Source organism: Marmota monax, unplaced genomic scaffold (assembly GCF_021218885.2).
Source record: "Marmota monax isolate L192 unplaced genomic scaffold, Marmota_monax_Labrador192_F-V1.1 WCK01_AAM20220418_F8-fsc00057, whole genome shotgun sequence".
NCBI lineage: Eukaryota > Metazoa > Chordata > Mammalia > Rodentia > Sciuridae > Marmota > Marmota monax.
The window spans coordinates 9,498,706-9,522,009 of record NW_026693933.1 but is presented as its reverse complement, the minus strand read 5'-3'; the positions used below and the strand labels follow the sequence as shown (position 1 = coordinate 9,522,009).

Here is a 23,304-nt window from a genome sequence, read left to right as displayed (position 1 = left end):
TTGGCTAACTTCACTTAGCATTATCTTCTTCAACGCCATCCATTTACCTGCAAATGCCATGATTCTATGCTCTTTTATTGCTGAGTAAAATTCCATTGTGTATGTATGCCACATTTTTTTATCCATTCATCCAATGAAGGCCATCTAGGTTGGCTCCACAGTTTTAGCTATTGTGAATTGTGCTGCTATAAACATTAATGTGGCTGTATCCCTATAGTATGCTGTTTTTAAGTCCTCTGGGTATAGACTGAGGAGAGGGATAGCTGGGTCAAATGGTGATTCCATTCCCAGATTTCCAAGGAATCTCCATACTGCTTTCCATATTGGTTGCACCAATTTGCAGTCCCACCAGCAATGTATGAGTGTACCTTTTTCCCCACATCCTCTCCAACACTTATTGTTGTTTGTCTTCATAATAGCTGCCATTCTAACTGGAGTAAGATGATATCTGAGAGTAGTTTTGATTTGCAATTCTCTGATTGCTAGAGATGATGAGCATTTTTTCATATATTTGTTGATTGATTGTATATCCTCTTCTGAGAAGTATCTATTCAGGTCCTTGGCCCATTTGTTGATTGGGTTATTTCTTTTTTTTTTGGTGCTTACCTTTTTGTGTTCTTTATATACCCTAGAGATTAGTGCTCTATTTGATGTGTGAGGGGTAAAGATTTGGTCCCAGGATGCGGACTCTCTGTTCACCTCACAGAGTGTTTCTTTTGCTGAGAAAAAACTTTGTAGTTTGATTCCATCCCATTTACTGATTCCTGTTTTTAATTCTTGCGCTATAGGAGTCTCATTAAGGAAGTTGGGGCCTACTTTTTCTTCTATTAGAGTGTCTGGTTTAATTCCTAGGTCCTTGATCCATTTTGAGTTAAGTTTTGTGCATGGTGAAAGATAGGGGTTTAATTTCATTTTGTTGCATATGGATTTTTTTGAATCATAAATTATTTTACTTTTTATAGTTCATTTAAATGCAAGTCCAAGTAGTTCCTCCCATTATAATTATTATAAACCTAGAAATAACATAAAATATAACCAAAGGAGACAAGTGGATCCAAGATGGCGGGCTAGAGGGAGGCTGCATTCCCTGTCACCCTGTGACCTAGAATTCAAGCAGTGGGAATACTGTTTCTCTGAAAGTTATTAGAGAACCCTCAACAGTTATTAGAGGACTCCCACACAGGTCTCTTGGCCTCAGGGTACACTCAGGAACCCCAGCCACCGCTCCCATGTGGACCCTCATCTACTAGCGTGGGGCTCCCCTGGTTGCCTCCATCTTGGGACACTGCAACCACTGCCATAGTCACCTGCATCTGGGGACACTGAACAGGGTCTGGAGACAGCCACCAGCCACAACACTGCACTCCACAAAGCTACATCTCTGAACATGCTGCCCAGTCCAACCTGAAACCCCATCTCTGAAAGCAGCAACCTCTATCCTGAGACACCTTTGTAGCCAACTTTGGTTATCCTTGATACCACCAATGCCATTTTTAGTTGGAACAACTCCTAGCTTGGAACTCCAGCTGAGGCCTAGAAGCAATATCAAGGTACCCATAGCCTCCAGACTCCCCCCTCTCCCCCACAGTTACTAACCCAGCACAGTGCTTGCAGCTAAGTGGCCAGTCCATAGCTGGCAAAGACTGATCCTGACCTGCCCGAAACAAAACAGCTTTTTGGGACAGATGCTCAGGCCTCAGAGTGCAGCCCACAAGACCTCTGGAGAGAGAAGCTCCTAGTTGGGAAGTAGAAAGGGAGGGGGTGAGTGAGGTACAGTTTAGAGGCTAAAGTAGAGACTAAGAACTGTGAGGTCTACAGGCGATAAAAGGAGAAGAGACCAGGTGCCCTCATCACATGAGCAAGCCCCAAAGGAGATCTTGGGGTGCAGTCTCCCAGCAGAGAAAGCAAGTGCTATACCCCACATTCAGCAGTTCTGTTCGCAAAACCAATCCTCCCACCCTAATAACCTTCACCATCCTGAGGGTGGAGATACCAGCAAACATTAGACAACCCACCTATTAGATGAGAAGGGAAGCAGGAAAGATACTGGACTCCAACAGAAACAGTCTTTAATTTTACTTCGAGATTTTTTTTTTTCTTTTCTTTTCTCTCTCTTCCTGCCCTAACATCCCCAACATTTCTGAAACCAAATACTTTTCATGGATTAGGCTACTGAGGACTGGGATGTCTGAATAATATATTACAGTTGTGTTGTATATTCTTTTATCGCCTATTTTTACACTTTTAATTTTTCCGTTTGTTTTTTACTCTATTATCTTCCCACTTACTTGTCTCCCCAAAATCACTTTCTCTCTTTTCTCCTGTGACTAGCCAACTTCTTTCAATTCTTCTTTCACTCTTCCTTAACATCTGATCCTATACCCCACCCCCGGTTCTCTTTGTACAACATCAGAAACTGTAGACCCTTTTGTAAACCTCTGTTTATATTGTAGATAATAAGTGAACTCACCATTTCTGTATATTGTGACAAAACTGTAAACGTCTTAATAGAAGATATTTGATTTAAGGCTGTATATTGTTTGTATTGGGATCAGATAATATTGATCTCAGTCCCTGAAAGGAGAGGTATTGAACCCTACAGGGACACTATAAACTAGAGGGTAAAAACTCAGGAAAAAAAGTCCCTATAAAAAGAACAAATCAACATCAAAAGTAGTAGAAGACAGAAAATAATTAAAATCAAACAGTGGCTCAGGAAGCTGAGATAGGAGGATCGCGAGTTCAAACTCTAGCCAGAGCAATGAGACAAAAAGTGAGGTGCTGAGCAACTCAGCGAGACCTATTTCTAAATAAGATACAAAATAGTGCTGGGATGTCATTCGATGGTTGACTGCCTGAATTCAATCCCTGGTACCCCCCCAAAAAAAAATCAGAGCTGAAGTCAATGAAATTGAAATAAAAGAAACAAGTGAACAAATTCACAAAAACAAAAAGTTGGGTTTTTGAAAAAAATAAATAAAACTGATAACCCCTTAGCCATGCTAATGAAGAGAAGGAGAGAGAAAACTCAAATTACTAAAATCTATGATGAAAAATGAAATATCATAACAATTTGTTCTCCAATAAAATAGAAAATATGAAAGACACTGACAAATTTCTAGAGTCATATGATTTACCCAAACCGGATCAGGATGATATACACAAGTTAAACAGACCAAGTTCAAGCAATGAAACAGAAGAAGCCATCATAAGCCTACTAACAAAGAAAAGCCCAGGACCAGACAGATTCCAAGCTGAGTTCTACAAGACCTTCAAAGAATACCAATACTCCTTAAATTATTCCATGAAACAGAAAAAGAGGAAACACTTCCAAACTCATTCTATGAGTCCAATATCACCATGATTCCAAAACCAGGCAAAGACACATCAAAGAAAGAAAACTTCAGACCAATATCTCTAATGAACATAGATGTACAAATTCTCAACAAAATTCTGGCAAATCAAATACAAGAACATATCAAAAAGATAGGGCACCACGATCAAGTGGGGTTCATCACAGGGATGCAAGATTGGTTCAACATGAAAATCAAAAATCAGAAATGTTAAGTTCACTTATTATCTACAATATAAACAGTAGGCTTACAAATCAATAAATGCAGAAAAAGCATTTGACAAATATAGCACCCCTTCATATTCAAAACACTAGAAAAACTAGGGATAACAAGAATATATCTCAATATTGTAAAAGCTATCTATGCTAAGCCCCAGACCAACATTATTCTAAATGGAATAAAATTAAAAGCATTCCCTCTAAAAACTGGAACAAGACAGGGTTGCCCTCTTTCACCACTTCTATTTAACATAGTTCTTGAAATTCTAGCCAGAGCAATGAGACAGACGAAAGATATTAAAAGGATATGGACAGGAAAAGAATAATTCAAACTATCACTATTTGCCAACAACATGATTCTATACTTAGAGGATCCGAAAAATTCCACCAGAAGACTTCTAGAACTAATAAATGAATTCAGCAAAGTAGCAGGATATAAAATCAATACCCATAAATCAAATGCATTTCTGTATATAAGTAACAATCCTCTGAAAGAGAAACTAGGAAAACTACCCCATTTGCAAAAATAAAAAATAAAAATAAAATAAAAAATAAAACCTTGGGAATCAATGAAAGAGGTGACAAACCTCTATGATGAAACTACAGAACAGTAAAGAAAGAAATTAAAGAAGACCTTAGAAGATGGAAAGATCTCCCTTGTTCTTGGATAGGCAGAATTAACATTGTCAAAATGGCCATGCTACAAAAAATACTATATAGATTTAATGCAATTCCTATTAAAATACCAATGATATTCTTTAAAGAACTATAAAAAGCAATTATGAAATTCATCTGGAAAAATAAGAGACCCAGAATAGCTAAAGCAATCCTTAGCAAGAACAGTGAAGCAGGTATCACTATACCAGACCTTAAATTATATTACAGAGCACTAATAACAAAAACAGCATGGTATTGGCACCAAAACAGACTTGTAGACCAATGGTACAGAATGGAGGACACAGCAAGGAAACCCAAACAAATACAGTTATTTCATACTCAACAAAGGTGAGAAAAATCTTTACCACATGCATGAATGGTGTGACTCTACTTTGTGTACAACCATAGAAATGAAAAACTGTATTCCATTGTGTACTATGAACTGAAATGCATTCTCTGCTGTCATGTATAACAAATTAGAATTCATTAAAAATATATATATATATATATAACCAAGGTAAAATTCTGAAGGATAAAAAGAGGAAATTAAGCTGTAAGAGACTACAGGGGGGCTGGTGCTTTAGCTCAGTGGCAGAGCACTTGTCTAGCACATGTGAGGCACTGGGTTCAATCCTTAGCACCACATAAAAATTAAAAAAAAAAAAAAAAAGAGTTTACATTGCTACGCTATTCAATAGAGAGAGAAAGAAACTATAGGATTTGAGGAACAAGATAGTGCCTGGGAGTCTTCTGTGCCCCTAACCAAAACAGGAAGTAACCAAGGCTTGACATTTCCCAATCCCTAAGCTAGCAACAGAAATCAGGCCAAATGAGGTCCTTTCCTGAATTTAATAGGAATGCCACCAACAGATAGGTGAGCCTAAAAGAAACAATGAGGGATGCAACAGAAAGGCCAAGGTCATAAACAAGGGGAAATCACACAAGCTGCTGGTCTAATAAGTGCACCCTAACCCTCACAAGTAGAAGAATACCATCATAACTAGTGACTGGCTCAGGAAGTAGTCTCTATCCACCCCACAGAGAGCAGGGTGTAATAGTTAATTTGAATGCCAACTTGATTGGATTAAGAGATGTCAAAGATTAAGAGGCTTCTGGGTGTGTCAATGAGGGTGTGTCCAGGAATGACTACATGTGAAGTAAAGTGGGGACCTTTCCTACACTTGGCACCACCATCCAACAGGACAGTGGCTTGGATAGAATAAAAGTCAGAAGAACAAGGAAATGGCAGCAGATACAAGCTCAATTCTTCTTAAACACGTTCTTTTTTTCTTTTTGTTATATATGACAGCAGAATGCATTACAATTCATATTACATATATAGAGCATAATTTTTCATATCTCTGGTTATAAACAAAGTAGAGTCACACCATTTGTGTCTTCATACATGTAATTAGGGTAATGATGTCCATCTCATTCCACCATCATCTTTTCTACCCCCATGCCCCCTCCCTCCTCCTCTCTCCCCTTTTCCCCTTTGCCCTATCTAGAGTTCATCTATTCCTCCCATGACCCCTAACCATATTATTAATCAGCATCCTTAAATCAGAGAAAACATTCAGCATTTGGATTTGGGGGATTGGCTAACTTCACTTAGCATGATATTATCCAATTCCAACCATTTACCTGAAAATGCCATGATTTTATTCTCTTTTAATGCTGAGTAATATTCCATTGTGTATATATACCACCATTTCTTTATCCATTCATCTACTGGAGGGCATCTAGGTTGGTTCCACAATTTAGCTATTATGAATTGTGCTGCTATAAACATTCATGTGGCTGTGTCCCTATAGTATGCTGTTTTTTTAAGTCCTTCAGGTATAAACCAAGGGGCGGAATAGCTGCGTCAAATGGTGGTTCCATTCCAAGTTTTCCAAGGAATCTCCATACTGCTTTCCATATTGGCTGTACTAATTTGCAAATCCACCAGCAATTTGAGAGTGTGCCCTTATCCCCACATCTCTCATTTCTATCACATGGTGATAGAAAGGGGCTTTATTTCATTTTGTTGTTTGTATTCTTTTTAAAAAATGTTTATTTTTTAGTTGTACACAATATCTTTATTTTTATGTGGTGCTGAGGATCGAACCCAGGGCCTCACATGTGCTAGGTGAGTGCTCTACCACTGAGCCACAACCCCAACCCTTGTTTGTATTCTTAACAGCTGCCATTCTAACTGGAGTGAGTTGAAATCTTAGAATAGTTTTGATTTGCATTTCTCTAATTGCTAGAGATGTTGAACATTTTTTCATATATTTGCTGATTGGTTGTATATCATCTTCTGAAAAGTGTCTGTTCAGTCCCTTGGGCCATTTATTGATTGCATTGTTTTTTTGGTGTTAAGATTTTTTGAGTTCTTTATATATCCTAGAGATTAATGCTCTGACATGCATGTGGCAAAAATTTGTTCCCAAAATATAGGTGCTCTATTCACCCAATTGTTTCTTTTGCTGAGAAGAAGCTTTTTAGTTTGAATCTATACATTTGTTGATTTTTTTATATTAATTCTTGTGTTACAGGAGTCTTATCAAGGAAGTTGGGGCCTAATTTGACATGAGATTTGGGCGTACTTTTTTCTTTTATTAGGTGCAGGGTCTCTGGTTTAATTCAGAGATCCTTGATCCACTTTGAGTTAAGTTTTATGCATGGTGATAGAAAGGGGCTTTATTTCATTTTGTTGCATATGGATTTCCAGTTTTTGCAGCACCATTTGTTGAAGAGGATATCTTTTCTCCAATGTGCATTTTTGGCACCTTTGTCTAATATGAGGTAACTGTATTGTGTGGGTTTGTCTCTGTGTCCTCTATTCTGTAGCATTGGTCAACAAGTCTATTTTGGTGCCAATACCATGCTATTTTTGCTATTAGCTATTTTTTGAGCTCTGTAGTACACTTTAAGGTCTGGTATAGTGATGCCACCTGCTTAGTCTTCTTGCTAAGGATTGCTTTAGCTATTCTGAGTCTCTTATTTTTCCAGATAAATTTCATGACTACTTTTTCTATTTCTATGAGGAATGTCATTGGGATTTTGATTGGAATTGCATTAAATCTGTGTAGTGTTTTTGGCTGTATGGTCATTTTGACAATATTAATTCTGCCTATCCAAGAACAAGGAAGATCTTTCCATCTTCTAAGGTTTTCTTTAATTTCTGTCTTTAGCATTCTGTAGTTTTCATTGTAGAGGTCTTTGGCCTCTTTTGTTAGGCTGATTCCCAAGTGGGTTTTTGTTGTTGTTGTTTTGTTTTGTTTTGTTGAGGCTATTGTAAATGGAGTAGTTTTCCTCATTTCCCTTTTAGAGAATTTGTCATTGATTATACAGAAATGCCTTTGATTTATGGATGTCGATTTTGTATCCTGCTATTTTGCTGAATGAATTTTAAAATTGGATGGGCTAAACAGGATGAACAGAAAAGAGATGAGAGAAGATAGAATCAATGAACTTCAGAAGAGACCAATAGAGACGACTATGTAAAAGTTATACACTATAAAAGAGGGAAGTAGTATATTTTTTAACTAATAAAGAGGGAGAAAAAATTTTTAACCAAAAATTCTATATTCAGCAAAACTATCTATCAGAAATTAAGGTGAAATCAAGATGAGGGAAAATCAAAAGAATTTGTTACAGGATAACATAATCTCAAAAAATGGCTAAAGGAAGTATTTCAAACAAAAAGAAAATGATTTTCTAAAAAAAAAAAAAAAAAAAAAAAAAAAAAACAGAAGTCCTGAGACATTGAAAAGGAAGAAAGAACATAAATATGATTAAATACCAAAAGCTTATCCTTCTCATCATGACTTTTCTAAAAATTATAATACCATCTGATACTCAAGACAATGATCCTTTAAAGTGGGGAGGATAACAGAACCTAAATGGATATAAGGTTTCTATACATGATTCAAAGTGATAAAATGGTGATACTACTATATGTGATAAGCCACACATGTGTTTTGTAATACCCAGACCAATCATTAAGAAAATCAAGGAGGCAATACACTCAAACACACCATCAACTTTTCCATCTGCTCCCCAAACCCCAATGAACACCACTCTGGCTGAACTAAGTTCATTCTGATCTCCAGGCTCCTACTAAGCTACAATCACCCACTGTCTTCCTGAAACTACTATCATGATTATCTACCAGAACTTCATCAGCTACAGTGAGATCTTCTCCTACATTTACAGGTTCCATAGATCATTGACAGGCTGGTTTTTGAAGGTAGAATGGAAGATGATCAGTATCATAGGGAGTTAACATTGATGACTTGCTCACTGGTGGAAATGCCTCCACTGAAGACCCCAAGGATAAAGGCACCAAAAGCACGGTAATCACTGGTGTTGATACTGTCATGAACCATCACTTGCAGGAACCAGCTTCAAAAGAAACTACAAGAAGTATATTAAAGATTACATGAAACTGACCAAAGGCAAACTTGAATAATATAGGCCAGAAGGAGTAAAATCCTTTCATAATAGGGGCACATCTTTGTTAATTTCAAAAACTACCAGTTCTTTAATGATGAAAATAGTAATCTGGGTGGCCTGGCTACTCTGCTGGACTATAATGAGTGGCCCCATATGATTTTCTTTAAGAATGGCTTAGAAATGAAAAACTGTTAGCAAATTTGGCAATTACTTTCAGTTTATCAATGTCATAAGTGCTTACTATTTGTCATCCACACAACAGATCTTAATACAAATGGGACTGATGGCATCTTGAGTCTGTCATTTATTTTGACTATGATTTATCTGGAGTAGAGACCATGTTTTTAAGAAAAAAAAATGTCATGTAGGTTGTCTACACATTAAGTGCTTTTAAACTAACAAAATCTATAAAGATATCAAGGTAGACTTTAAAAGTTTCCAAGTTACTCACACAAAGGCAAGAAAAAAAGAAATGAGTAAGAAACAGAGGAAACAAGCAACACCAATAATAAAATAGTGGACTTAGCCCTAACTTATCAATAATCACCTTAAATATAATGATCTAGGTGCCCCAATTAAAAGACAGAGATTAGTAAATTAAAAACATGATACAAGAATTAACTTTTAATTCAACAACATAGACACCTTTAGAGTAAAAAGACAGTGATATATATCATGTGAACATTAATTTCAAAAACATAAAATGAAATCAAGCATGTTTTCCCCTGTATTCAGGTCACAGAAGGACCCAAGTACTGCCTCAGAGCTGCCTTTTTAAAGTGGGCACAAGTTTAGGGATTCATGTTATCCATCCTACACCCAGGGGAACTGAGGCTCAGGAGGCAAGGACATTCACCCAGGGTCAACAAAGAGAAGTCTACACAAGATGGCCAAATAGAAGTAACCAGCACTTACCCCCTCCAGAAAGAAGAAAAACAACAAATGAATAGCATCATTTCAGAGTGAGCAACTCGGAGAGAGCACTAGAGATCAGCAAAGGAAAAAGAAGAATCCTGTAGACACAGATACCTGGGCTGGCAACACAAAGAGAGTAAGAGTATAACAGCAATTGCAACCCTGGCTCCCCAAGTAAGGAGGAACACACACAATTGCATGGAAAAGGGTAAACAGAAGAGTCTCAGCATAACCAATGGTCACAGATACTGGAAATCCTAGCTACAGGAGCAATGTATTAGGAATTGGAATAACAAGAAAATCTTGAAGTAGGGTTCCAAAGAATAAACTGTACAATAGGGAGAGAAATAAGAAATGGATATGAATTTAATTATGACTAAAATTTTAACATTCATTCTTATATCATCAAGGCATACATTAATACAACTACTAATTAGATGCCTATTGTGCTTGAGATATTGAGGATATAGTAGCCAACAAGACAGACAAGCTGCCCTGAAGAAACTTATACTCTAGAGGTAGTATAACCATGGTAAAACATAAATAAACCCCTGAGCTCCACCTGTTTTTAGTTGATTCTAAAAATCACTAATCTTGGAGGTTATGCAGCTAAACAATATATTAGTATCCCACTAGCTTTACCTTAGATGATACCTCTGACTAAAGCCACCTAATGCATAAAACTATTCTGTAAAAGGTGCATTTCATCATCTTGTCCAGCAAAAGTTGCCTTTCTGTCATTATACCCTTTCTTTGAGGGAGAGCTGCCTTTGCCTTTTTTTTTAATTGTGGGGGTGGGGTCCAATACTAGGGATTGAACACAGGAGCACTGTACCAATGAGCTGTATCTCTATCCCTTTTTATTTTTGAGACAGTGTCTCACTAAGTTGCCCACCCTGGCCTCAAACATGCAATCCTCCTGCTTCAGTCTCCCAAGTAGTTAGAATTTTAGGGAGATGTGCCAGAAGATGAAAAGATCTCCCATGCTCTTGGATAGGCAGAATTAATATTGTCAAAATAGCCATACTACCAAAACTATTATACAGATTTAATGCAATCTCTATTAAAATCTCAATGATATTCTTTACAGAAGTAGAAAAAGCAATCATGAAATTCATTTGGAAAAAATAAAAGAGACCCAGAATAGCCAAAGTAATCCTTAGCAAGAAGACTAAAACAGGAAATATCACAATACCGGACCTTAAACTATAGAGCAATATCATCAAAAATGGCATGATATTAGCACCAAAACAGAAATGTAGACTAATGGTACAAAATATAAAACACAGAGACAAACCCACATAAATACAGTTATCTCATACTACACAAAGGTGCCAAAACATACAATGGAGAAAAGACAGCCTAATTCAACAAATGCTGCTGGGAAAACTGGAAATCCATATTTAACAAAATGAAATTAAACCTCTCTCTCTCACCCTGCACAAAAATCAACTCAAAGTGGATCAAAGACTTAGGCATTAGAACAGAGACCCTGCACCTAATAGAAAAAAAAAAAAAAAAAGTAGAGTGACCACACACATGTAGAGGAGGAGAAAGACCATGCTGTAGTCCCCATCTACAAATGCGTGGCTCTCCCAGCCTGCTTCCATCTTGGGGCACCAGAGCCACCTCCAGAGACCCTCCCCACAATGTGTTAGCCTCCACCTTGGGAACAACTGGCAGTGCCTGGAAGCAGCAGCCTGCCACAGCACTGCATCTCTGAACAGGCTGCTCAATGTCACCACACAGTCTGCCCTCTCAGCCCTCTGAAAACAATCACCTCCATCTTGAGACACCTCCACCACCATCTTGGGTTACCTCCACTGTCATCACCACCATCTTTAGTTGGGGAAGCCTCCATCTTAGGACACCGACTAGGACCTGGAAGTCTTAACATCAAGGTACCTACAGGTTTGACGCTGCCACTGCCACCAACTAGGAATATGCCCACTTCCATCTAGAGACAACAGCCAGGACCTGGAAGACTATCACCAAGGTCCTTGTGGGCTTGGTTATACCAGAGGTATACCCGGTAGCCTACTTCTCTTGATCCCTCTTTCACTCTTCCTGTGATCTAATATCTCTATATTCTCACCTCCTACCTCATAAACCCCACATCCTACACTCACCCCTCGGGCTCTCTCTTTGTCCATCATTAGAAACTGTAGACCCTTATGAAAACCTACTATATATATTGTAGATATTAATCAAACACATCATTTCTTTTTACTATGACAAAGCTGTAACTGTCTAAATAGGAGCTATATGGTTTAAGGCTGCACATTATTTGCATCGGGTGCTATAAATATTGGTCTCCCCCTTAAAGGTGAGGTATTAGTAATCCACAGGGATACTACAAGATTACAGTGTAAAAATTGTAATACCTCAAATCTGCACTGCTAGAGAGGAAAGCACATGAACAGTATGAAAAAACAAGGGAAGAAAGTGCCCCATACAAACCAAGATGCTACAATAATAGAATCCACTGACAGCACAGATGAAATGTCAGAAAAGGAGTTCAGAATGTACATAATTAAAATAACCTACAAAGCAAACAATGATATAAGAGAACAAATACAAGTAACAACTGATCACACCAACAAAGAGATAAAAGAGCAAATACAGGCAGCAAAAGATTACTTACATAAGGAGACAGATTCTGGAAAAAAAAATCCTTTAAATGAAGGAAACAATAAACCAATTTAAAAATTCAATAGAAAGCATCACCAACAGATTAGATCACTTGGAAGACAGAACCTCAGACAATGAAGACAAAATATACAATCTTGAAAATAAAGTTGACCACACAGTGAAGATAGTAAGAAACCATGAACAGAACATTCAAGAATTATGGGATAACATGAGAAGACCAAATCTAAGAATTATCGGGATAGAGAAAGGCACAGGGATACAAACCAAAAAAATGCACAATCTCTTCAATGAAATAACATTGGAAAACTTTCCAAACATGAATAATAAATTGGAAAATCAAATACAAGAGGCTTACAGGACACCAAATGTACAAAATTACAAAAGATCCACCCCGAGGCACATTATAATGTAAATGACTAGCATACAGAATAAGGAGAGAATGCTAAAAGCCATAAGAGAAAAGTTTCAGATTACATGTGGGGGAAACCAATTCAGATATCAGATTTTTCAACCCAGACCCTCAAAGATAGAAGATCCTGAACAACATATACCAAGTTCTGAAAAAAAATGGATGCCAACCAAGAATCTTATATCCAGCAAAATTAAGCTTCAGATTTGATGATGAAATAAAAATCTTCCATAATAAATAAAAGTTCAAAGAATTTATGAGAAAACTACAGAACAGCCTCCACAAAATACTCCATGAGGAGGAAATTAAAAATAACAATGAAAATCAGCAAAAGGAGGAACTACACTAAAGGAAAAGCCAAACAAAAAAGAAAGCAAGTCAAGTTAAAATCCAAAAATAAACCATAATGATCAGGACTACAAACCATATTTCAATAATAATATGTTTGAGTAAAAACTTTATAGGCATATGTAGTTATTTGGGTTTTACTTCTAGGTCTAATATACATTTGGAGTTATATTTGTACAAGTTGCAAGAAATGAATTAAAGTTTCTTCTGTGCATATATTCCAATACCACTTTTGCTGAAGATTCCTTTCACTCACCCTTCCATTCACTTGTATATCTATCCAATTTCACACCAACATTACACTAATCTTACTATAATTTTACTAAGTCTTGAAGTTAGGTAATATAAATTCTCCAATTTTGTTCTTTTTCAAAATTCTTTTGGTTATCCCAGATTGTCTGCATTTGTATACATTATGAATCTGTCAACTTCTGCCTCTCCCTCCAAAAATAAAGAACCAGCATTCTGATGAAATTACATTAAATCTATATAGATCAATATCAGAAGAACTGACATGCATACAATATTGTCTTTCATTCCATGAGTATACAGCATATCTCTTTGATTTATCTACATCTTTTCAGCAATACTTTGCAGTTTTTCAGTGTACAGTTCTTGTCTACCTTTTGTCAAAAATTCTGTATTTTTTTTCTTGATTTTTTATTTCAACTTCCTATTATTTGCTGCTAGTGTATATAAACCCAACTACACTGAAATTAAAACTGCTACCTTGCTAAACTCAGGTGTTCTAGAAGCTTTTATGTACATTCCTGAAATTTTTCCACATAATAATGTCATCTACAAATGTTAGCTTTATTTTCAAGCTGTATAACTTTTACTTCTTTTTATTGCTTTATTGTATTGCTAGAACAGGGATCAGAAAACTATGGCCTCAGCTCCTATCAATTTCACTACCTGTTTTTGTATAGCCTATAATCCAAGAATGGGTCTCACATATTTAAGTATTTAAAAGAACATCAAAGGAACACTATTTTATGACAATTAAATTACAAAAAATCCAAATTTCAATTTTCTACAAACAATTTTTGGAATAGAGTCACACTCATTTGTTTATATACTGGGTATGGCTGCTTTTGTGCTTCAAAAAAAAAAAATCAGTGCTTACAACACCGAACATATGGTTCACAAAGCCTAAAACATTTACAAGCTGGACCTTTACAGAAAATGTTTGCTGATTGCTGGGCTAGAACCTCCAGTACAATGCTGATTATAAGAAACGCCCTTATTACTATTTAATCCCTCATAATTGTTAAACCATGGATAAGAAATAGTTGGTTTAAAATGTATACAGTAGGTAATAGGAAGTGTATCAACAGTTTATGATAAAACTAAAAACTAAAATTCTACCATTGTTCTTTATCCAGAACAATATGTTAGGAAGAATTGCTATAATCGTCACTTTAAAAAGGAAATATATATAAAAATGACTGATCTATTTAAAAAAATAACATACCCACAATAAAAGGCAACCATAAGCATATAAGTCTGAACTTGGAGAAGGAGGTTTCCCCATTTTCAATTCAGGTGATATCAAACTCAAGCCACCAACCATCATGTTCACTGAGGTTCGCTGACTCTACAAAAACAGTATTTTAAATATTTTAGGGTCAACAAATTTGATGAGGTTTTGTGTAAAATACTTGGCATCTGATTAATAAAAATTCATTTGAAATATTTCATTTTCTTGCTCTCAAATATATTATCTAAATTTTGCTATTACAAATTGCTTTTAAAATTAGTTTCATAAAATTAACAGTGAGTCTTTGATTACATTCAGGTTATAGACGTGGATAGATCAAAAGTAGATCATTTATTTTAGTAAGTTTCACAAGGAAATGCATCAGTGTTACTTTCTAATTCTGAAAACTCTAAGCTTTATAAAAACTGAAAATTTCTTATTAATTATTTTCTATATATACCATTTCTAACATACCAAATGATAATCAATGGCAATAGTATGACTCTTAAATTCAGTCAGACCTGGGTTATAATCCCTACTCTTCCACTCATTTGCAGTGAAGCCTTGGCTTTAACTTTTATGGGCCAAAAATTAATTAAGTTATAAAACAGAAATAGTATCTACCTTACAGTTATTATAACCATAAAAGTAATTAGCATAATGCCCAGCACATATTACTTAGTATTAATTATATCTTCTCCACCTACTATCTTTATCCTTGCATCTCAAAATGTGGTCCAAAAAACAGCAACTAAGGTATCAACTGGGAACTTACTATAAATGTAAGAATCTCCATCTCACAAATGCCAAATAATAATGTGCACTTAAACAATATTCCCAGGTAGTTTATATGCACTGTGAAAACTCAGATATCAAAGATGTTGAACTACACACTACTTTTAAAATTGCTCTTACTAGTTAATATACTTCAATCTAAATATAGTATGAAAATATAGCAAAAGGTGAGTTTAATCAGTACTTCAGATTAAATAATTTTAACTAGTAAAACAATGTTTTGGGAAATAATAACAGGTAACAAATAAGGAAAAAGAGGAAGAGTAATTCTTAAGAGTAGTCATATCTACAGTTGTATAAATGATATGTTCAAAAGACAAACTGGGCAGGATCCCTAGAGGTTGATAACCTTAGTGGCACATGTCTGTAATCCCAGCAACTCATGAGGCCGAGGCAGGAGGATCACAACTTCAAGGCTATCCTCAGCAAGTTAGCCAGGCCATAAGTAACTTAGTGAGGCCCTGTGTCAAAATGAAAAATAAAAAGGGCCAGGGAGAGGCTCAGTGGTTAAGCATCCTGGGTTCCATCCCTGATACAAAAAAAAAATGCTGAGAACCTTTTAAAACTCATCATTTAGTCATTTTTCTCAGGATGTCATCTCAATTTTCAGATAAATTAATATGCTAAAATAAATATTTTACCAAATCAATCTATATAAATCCTGTTTCATTACAGTTTTAGATTTTCACTTTCTAATCTTTTTAAGGTACCATATGAAAGCCACTGAGACTATATATACACTGATGGCATTACCCTATGACTTGCAGATGACCAAAGTATAAGACATTATAATATAGTAGTGAAAGGGAATTAATCAGATAATAACAAAAGCTGGCAAGGACATGGAGAAACTAGAATCCTTATACATTGCTTCTGAGGATGTAAAATGATAGTTACTCTTAAAACAGTTTGATTCCTCAAATAGTGAAAGAGTTACCATATGATCTAGTAATTTTCCTACTGAAAGAAATGATAACGTATCTACACAAAAACATGTACATTAATGTTCATAGCAACATTATTCATAATAACAAGTGAAAACTAAAATATCAATTTATGAATAAACAAAATATGATATATATATACACAATGAAATATTATATTTGGTCATAAAAAGAAATGCCATCCTGATGTATTCTATAACACAGATGAACCTTGAAACTGCTATACAGTAATATAAGACAATCACAACAACTATATATTCTATGATTTCATTTATTCAGATCTCTAGAATAGGAAAACCACAGAGATAAAGGACATATTAGTTTTTTCAAAAGCCTGAATAGAGGAAGAAATGAAGAGTGACTGCTTATCAGTATGGGACTTCCTTTTGGGAGTGATACAAATTGTTCTGGAAGTAGACAGTGTTGATCAATACACAACTCTAGAATGTACTAGAAACTACTACTAATTTGAACACTTTATAACAGGTGAATGATATCTCAATAAAGCTGGTATATTTAAAATAGGAATTGCTGATTCAGTCATTTCACATATCAAAACATATGCTGTACACAATAAATGATTTTTATTTGTCAATTTAGATAAAGAGTCTTGTTCCCTCAAGACTATGTTGAGACTGCCAATTCTATGAAGTTTTTTTCACAATATGCTTTTAATTGTTGGATCTTTGCTAACTCTGCTAACTCTTGCAATCTCTTGCTATCTCTGTGTACACTAAGATGATAAGCCTCCAAATTAAGAGCCATTGTAGTTGAGTCAGAATTTAAACTAAATAAGAAAGTCCAAAGTTCCCAGGTTTCTAAAGTGCACATTATTAATCAAAAATTTAAAAGTATGTATTTTTATATTTAATTTATGGGGAACAGGGGACACCAGCAAAGAGGGGTTCTTGTACATTTCCTAGTGGTTGAATATTTCCAGATAATGGTAAAATAGTTAATGTTGTCAATACTATTGAATGTAATCTCAGGTTGCTCCTAATATTTATGGTAAAAATATACAATGCAAAAACTTGGAAACTCTTGTTCTAGCACCTGATTGACAACAGGTAATTGCTTATACTACATCACACACCTTAACTGAAAGCACAGGTCTTACAATAAATTACTATATCATGCGTAAGTGCTGACTTACTGCCTAGTAATATTAAATAAAAGTCTAGAACTTATTTGTAAAACTGATATTTTACCACAGATTTAGTGAAGTCAAAATCTCCAACAATTCCTTGTTCACGATTTAAAGCAAATACGTTGTTCTGATGAAGTGATCCATGAATTATGTCAGCCTTGTGCAATGTGTGCAGGCCCTGGGCAACACCTTTCATGACCTTTAAAGCTTCCTATAGGTAACAAGAGGTTAGAAAATAGGCAAATCATTTTAACACGTGAATCTTTTCCCTGTTAAGAGACTGTTTCAGAATGAGTAAAATTTCCTCCAAATAAACCTTTAGTAAGAATACAGCATAACACTATAGTGAAACATGAATACCCATGTTTACAGTATCACAACTCACAATAACCAAATTATGGAATCATCCTAGATGTCCGTCAATGGATGAACAAATTAAGAAAATGTGGTATATATACACAATAAAGTTTTATTCAGTCAACAAGAAGAATGAAGTTATATCATCTGTGGAAAATGGATGGAACTTCAGAGCAGTATTTAGCAAAATAAAGTCAGAAAGTCAGGGGCCATATATTTTCTCTTATATATTAAAGCTAGAGAGAAGAAGTGGAAAAAAGGTAGAGAGATCTCATGAAAACACAAGGGAGATTAGTAGAGTAGAAGTGGTGGAGCAGGGGTAGGTAGGAGAGATGAGAGAAGGGGAAGGGAAGGGAATGGAGAATGATACTGACCAAAACATATTGTTCTATTGCATGCACATATGAATAGGTAACAACAAATCCTACTACTGCATGTAATTATAATGCACCAATTTTCAAAAAGGCAATAAAGAGAATAAATCATAAATAAAGAATTAAAGGCCAGATAAAGCCCTGATTATGTAACTTGTATATTTGGTGACTGTGTATGACTGCAAAAGTATACAAATATATACACATTCTGCAGTGTCTAAGAAAACTTAGATGACAATGACAACCACATAAAACAACTAGAAGAGACTGAAAATAATGTTCTGGGTAGTCCAAATTATAAATTTACAATGATAAAAATTAAAGCTGACACTTAAGTGCTTATAATACTAAATTCTATACTAGGCAATTCACATATAACATAGCTTAACAATTTATAAGTTTGGGATTAATAACCAAGAACGCATATATTTCAAGTCCCAACTGTATCTCTGCCTGAGGGACACTGTGCAAGTCAAAGACTCACTTTTCTCATTTGTATAATAGAATTATGTCACATCACAGAGTGGATGAGACAATTAAATAACACAAGTCAAAATTTTACATGGTATCACATGTAGGATGACCTAAATAAATATTAGATATTAAATATTAGGTGTTATTTTCTCATTAATATATCCATGGAAATTGTTTTGACTTACTTCTGAAGTTAAAGGCATACTAGCTTGAATAGCACTCAGGTTTGCCCTAGGATAGTATGGGACCATCAGATAAGCCATAGGATCAGACTAAGAAACAAAACAGAGAAGGTGACTCCAGTTAAATATTGTTCAACATATTTTTATTACACACTGATTCTATAAGATAACTTTAGCTTATGTTAGAAGGAATGAATTACTGCTCTAAAACATGGAAACCAAAACTTAATATAAATATTAAGTCTATAAGAGATAAGCATAAGAACTTTACCTTACACAAAAACAGGAATATCAATGGCAGTAACCCGGAATCTTCTTTAACTTCTCTCCAAGCTCTGTGATAGGTAGCTGCCCTCTGAATCACCATGGCTTCTGTGTCAACATCCACAGAATAGCCCTTGTATCAAGACAGAGACACTGGTAATACCAACATTTAAAATCCCACTCTAATTACAGATCACTCCCCTTAAACATAATAATTTTAAGTAAATAAGATTACATTTTATTATTTTCTATTCTAATTTTGTAAGTATTTTTTCTGCTTTGAATGCTATAATTATGAAAAGAAAAAATAATTCTACCTGTAGCTTACTATGCACATTCTATTATGTGTAGCAACTAAGGCTAACTTAATAGTGTCACAAATCAATCACAAAAGAAATTAAGAAGTAGGAGCTTGTGTTGGCAACATAGCAGAGATTTTGAAAGGAAATCTAAAAATAAAGCAGAATCTTAAAAGGCTATTGGACAGATTGTAATAACTTCACCAAAAAAAAAAAAAAAAGCAGTGAATCCCACTAAAGACCGATACTACTTACAAAATTGAAGGAAATTTAAGAGTCAAAATTAATTCTGGCAACCAAAATAAAAGAATCATCATCACGCCAGTCAACTTACATCCTTTATAAAATAAAAAGTGAGTTTTTTCTTTCCTGAAAAGTAACATCACTACTTCCCAACTTATAAAACTCCCCAAATCAGAACTTAAGCAATTACCTTTAAAAGAATTGTCTGCCCATTAACTTCACAGCACACCAAAGGACGCTTGCTGCTAAGTTCCTTCATGGGCTCAGCATCAAGAATATCTCGTTCCAAGCTCATAGTAAGAAGACCACCAGAGTTCTACGCACAAGTTTTTATTACAGTTGTAGAATTTAACCATGTCTAGCACTTTTAAATCATCAACATAGTTAGCTACATGCTGTTAAATGGAATGAACATCATCAACCCTACTAGAAAAACCAATAAAACAAAAATGTTGAAAATTTTTTGTATTTTTTCTGGTTTCTGACTTGAACTCATACCCACAGTGTAATCATCATATAATAATCACTGTTACAGTTCTAGAACAGATACTACAGATGACTGGGATTAACCAGATAGGCTGCCAAGAAAACTTAATGTTTACTTGAAAAACCTCATGGTTTTCTGCAAAATACTAAAATAATGACAAAGTAGTTGTAGAATAGGAATGAGAAATCTGAAAATTGTAACTACCATCAAATAATTCTAACACCTCTGCCTCTGTTTGAAGTCCTCAAAAGTGAAACTAGGTTTCAAATGTTTTAATTCCACAAGATATTTCTGCAACTTTTTAAAAGAATAAATTTTCACACCAAAATCTGACAGTTAATATTATAAATCACTTTATTGCTTTGTAGTTTTAGTAAAAAGGGTCAGAGGAGTATTTCCTAGTTAAGTGACATTAGTATATTTAAGTAATCCACAATACATATAATCAACCTACAAAGGAGTCCAGAGAATACTTCCCAGTTAATCATCTTAAAATCATTAAAGCCTGCCATAAACCATGATTAAAACCTTTTATAATCTTCTACAATAAAGAAGATTAACATATTTTTAGAAATGAATTTTCATTTCATGGCATACATAAACACCTACACAACATGAGACACTCTAGAGTTGCATAACTGCAGGTAAAACTCATCATTTTCATGTCTAGTCTGTAAAGACTTTATATTAATTGTTTAAGAAATTTTGATCTTATATGAGAGTAAACTCATGTGTTTATACAAACATCCCTTTCAATACTATATTTAAGTTTATTATGGAATTAAATGACAATCATAAAGAATAAATACAGTTGGCCCTCCATATCTATGTATTCCAAATCTGTGCAGTCAACTGTGACTTGAAAATGTTTTTTAAAGTGTGTGTACTGAACATGCACAGACTTTTTTGTCATTATTCCCTAAACAATACACAGCATTTACACTGTACTAAGTATCATAAGTAATCTATGATGATTTAAAGTATACTGGAGGATACATGTAGGTTACATGCAAATACTAAAACATTTTATGTAAGGAATTTGAACATCTTGGATTTAGGATGGGGTGGGGGGGTCCTAGAACCACTAAATACCAACTAACAACTATACCTCATCTAGTTCCTCATCCCTAACAGACAATAAAACACAAAGAGAGAACAGATTCTGCCCTGAGAGCCAGAATTTACCAATCCTGCTCCATACTGTCCAGGTCTAATGTTAATCTCCCAGACTTTGAATTGACCTGCCTAGAAAACAAAACCCACCTCAACAACTCTACCTTAACCTTCTTCTCTCAATTTTTTCCCCCAACCTGCTCTAACTTGAAAATCACATTAGGTTTAAATTACTCATGACTAACAGTATCCTGTTTTTATATAACTCTCAAAACTGCAGTTAAAATTTTGTTTTATCATTTAAAAAAAAAAACACAAACAAGTGCCATACCATCTTCTGAATGAGAATGAAGAGAAAATAGAGAAAAATATGTAAATGAACATAAAAATTCAGATCTGCACTGTGCAACTACTTTTAAGACAGTCTTGAGAAAAGGTGCTAATAATATTTTAAAATGTTCATCAGAAACATTTATTTTTATAGAAAAGATATTATAAATTTAACACTGAAATACAGTCTGAACATTATCACTTTTCTACACTCTCTGCAGAGTAGCAATTCTCAGGGGAAACAAAGCTTACCATGTATTTAAGTAATCCTATTTCAGGATAAAGCAGAGGCAGCTCAGGGAACCATTTCTGTGCCAAGCTATTCAGCTTCTCCTAAGTTAAAAATGTAATTTTTTATTGTAGATCAATACATATTTCATTGTTATGTGTTCCTTTTCAGGATAATACAGTATGTCAGCATCAGTCTTTTTACATATCTAATAAGATATATGATCCTAATTTTGATTTCTATTTTTCAGAAATACCAAGCAAAAACCAAGTGATACCTTGAATCAAAATTACCACCTTACAAATAGAAGAAAAACTTAATTATCAATTTTATGCCTTGTATACATATATAAGCCTAAGGTCAAAGTTCATACTCACTTCCAAACTAAAATGAAAATGTATAATACTATATCAACTTGAATAATAAACTGTCATTATTTCCTAAAATATTAAGAACATGGTAGCATTTTAAAATAATGCATGTCTCATTTAGAAGGAAAAAAATTATAAAAGCCTGAGACAAAAAATAAGTACATAGCTCTGCATCACTCACTCTGAAGCAAATGTGAAAACTAAAGATCCTTACAAAAGGAAAATCATGTCACATGCTTAAGAAAAACTTCTAAACTTTTATAAATTTTATCAAAAGATTCATAAGGTGTTACATATAGTCAGATGAGTTTGGTAATTAAAGCATGACACTTAAAATGTCTATTATTTTATAGTACTTTTATTTTCATAGCACTGTAAATTGACTTCTTCTCTATAATACGCCTCAGACATAAAGTACAATATTTTTTCCTTTTTAAAGAGAAAAGACACTGATGAATTCTTCTAAGGTAACAGTAATTAGGGGTAGAATGAATGACTTAAGATACAACTTTCTCAAAAAAACAGGTAGTTCCATGTTACATTCACCAAAAATAAAGAATGTTGTTCCATTAATGTTTACATTGAAACATTATGCTAAAGTGATGTTCATATAGGTTTATTTGAAGAAATTCTTATGCTTTATGTTAAACAAAAAAAGATGCCTTTGTTTGTGTGTGTGTGTGTGTACTGTAATCTCAATTCTGAAAACAAACAGGAAAAAAAAGGGTAAAAGGAAGTCAAAAGTTAATTGTGACTACTAACTAAGCTACCACTAGGTGAGAAAGTTATAAGTAATGTCTTTTCCTTTTTTATAATTTCCACATTGGTATGGTCATGAATTATTCTTTCATAAATTAATTTCACTGGGGGTATAACCCAGTGATAAAGAGCTTGCCAGAATGTGTGAGGCCCTGGGTTTCATTCACAGCACTGTCAAAAGAAAAAAAGAAATAAATTTCTAAATTCATATAAACATTTTTATGCCAAGATAATACCTCTGGCCTTGTGATTACAGTCCATTTTATAGAATGAGTATTTTAATTCAATTTATAGAGCAAAATCTGATTTAAAATTTCAAAGAATCAAAGACTTACATATTCCTCCCTTTCATGATAAATTTCCTGAAAGACACCGTTGCGCAACTGAGTAATTTCTTGTTTTATTTTTTCAATCTCAGATCCATCATGGTCATCAGACTTTAATCAGAAAGAAAAAATGGT

The 23,304-nt window shown here is 34.6% G+C and overlaps 1 protein-coding gene and 1 pseudogene across 1 annotated transcript in view; one reads left to right on the top strand and one right to left on the bottom strand.

Annotated features, from left to right (window-relative positions):
* Positions 1–23,304, bottom strand: part of Stk31 (serine/threonine kinase 31) — a 75,406-nt gene that overhangs the window by 5,800 nt on the left and 46,302 nt on the right. Inside the window, exons 16-22 of the mRNA XM_046463567.1 lie at positions 23,179–23,280; positions 21,737–21,817; positions 19,745–19,870; positions 19,020–19,145; positions 18,752–18,838; positions 17,423–17,572; positions 14,470–14,592 (exon numbers count right to left, since the gene is read on the bottom strand). Of these exons, the coding sequence (XP_046319523.1) occupies positions 14,470–14,592; positions 17,423–17,572; positions 18,752–18,838; positions 19,020–19,145; positions 19,745–19,870; positions 21,737–21,817; positions 23,179–23,280 (795 nt within the window). The remainder of the gene's footprint in view (positions 1–14,469; positions 14,593–17,422; positions 17,573–18,751; positions 18,839–19,019; positions 19,146–19,744; positions 19,871–21,736; positions 21,818–23,178; positions 23,281–23,304) is intronic.
* LOC124106062 (translationally-controlled tumor protein-like) lies at positions 8,376–8,866 on the top strand (annotated as a pseudogene).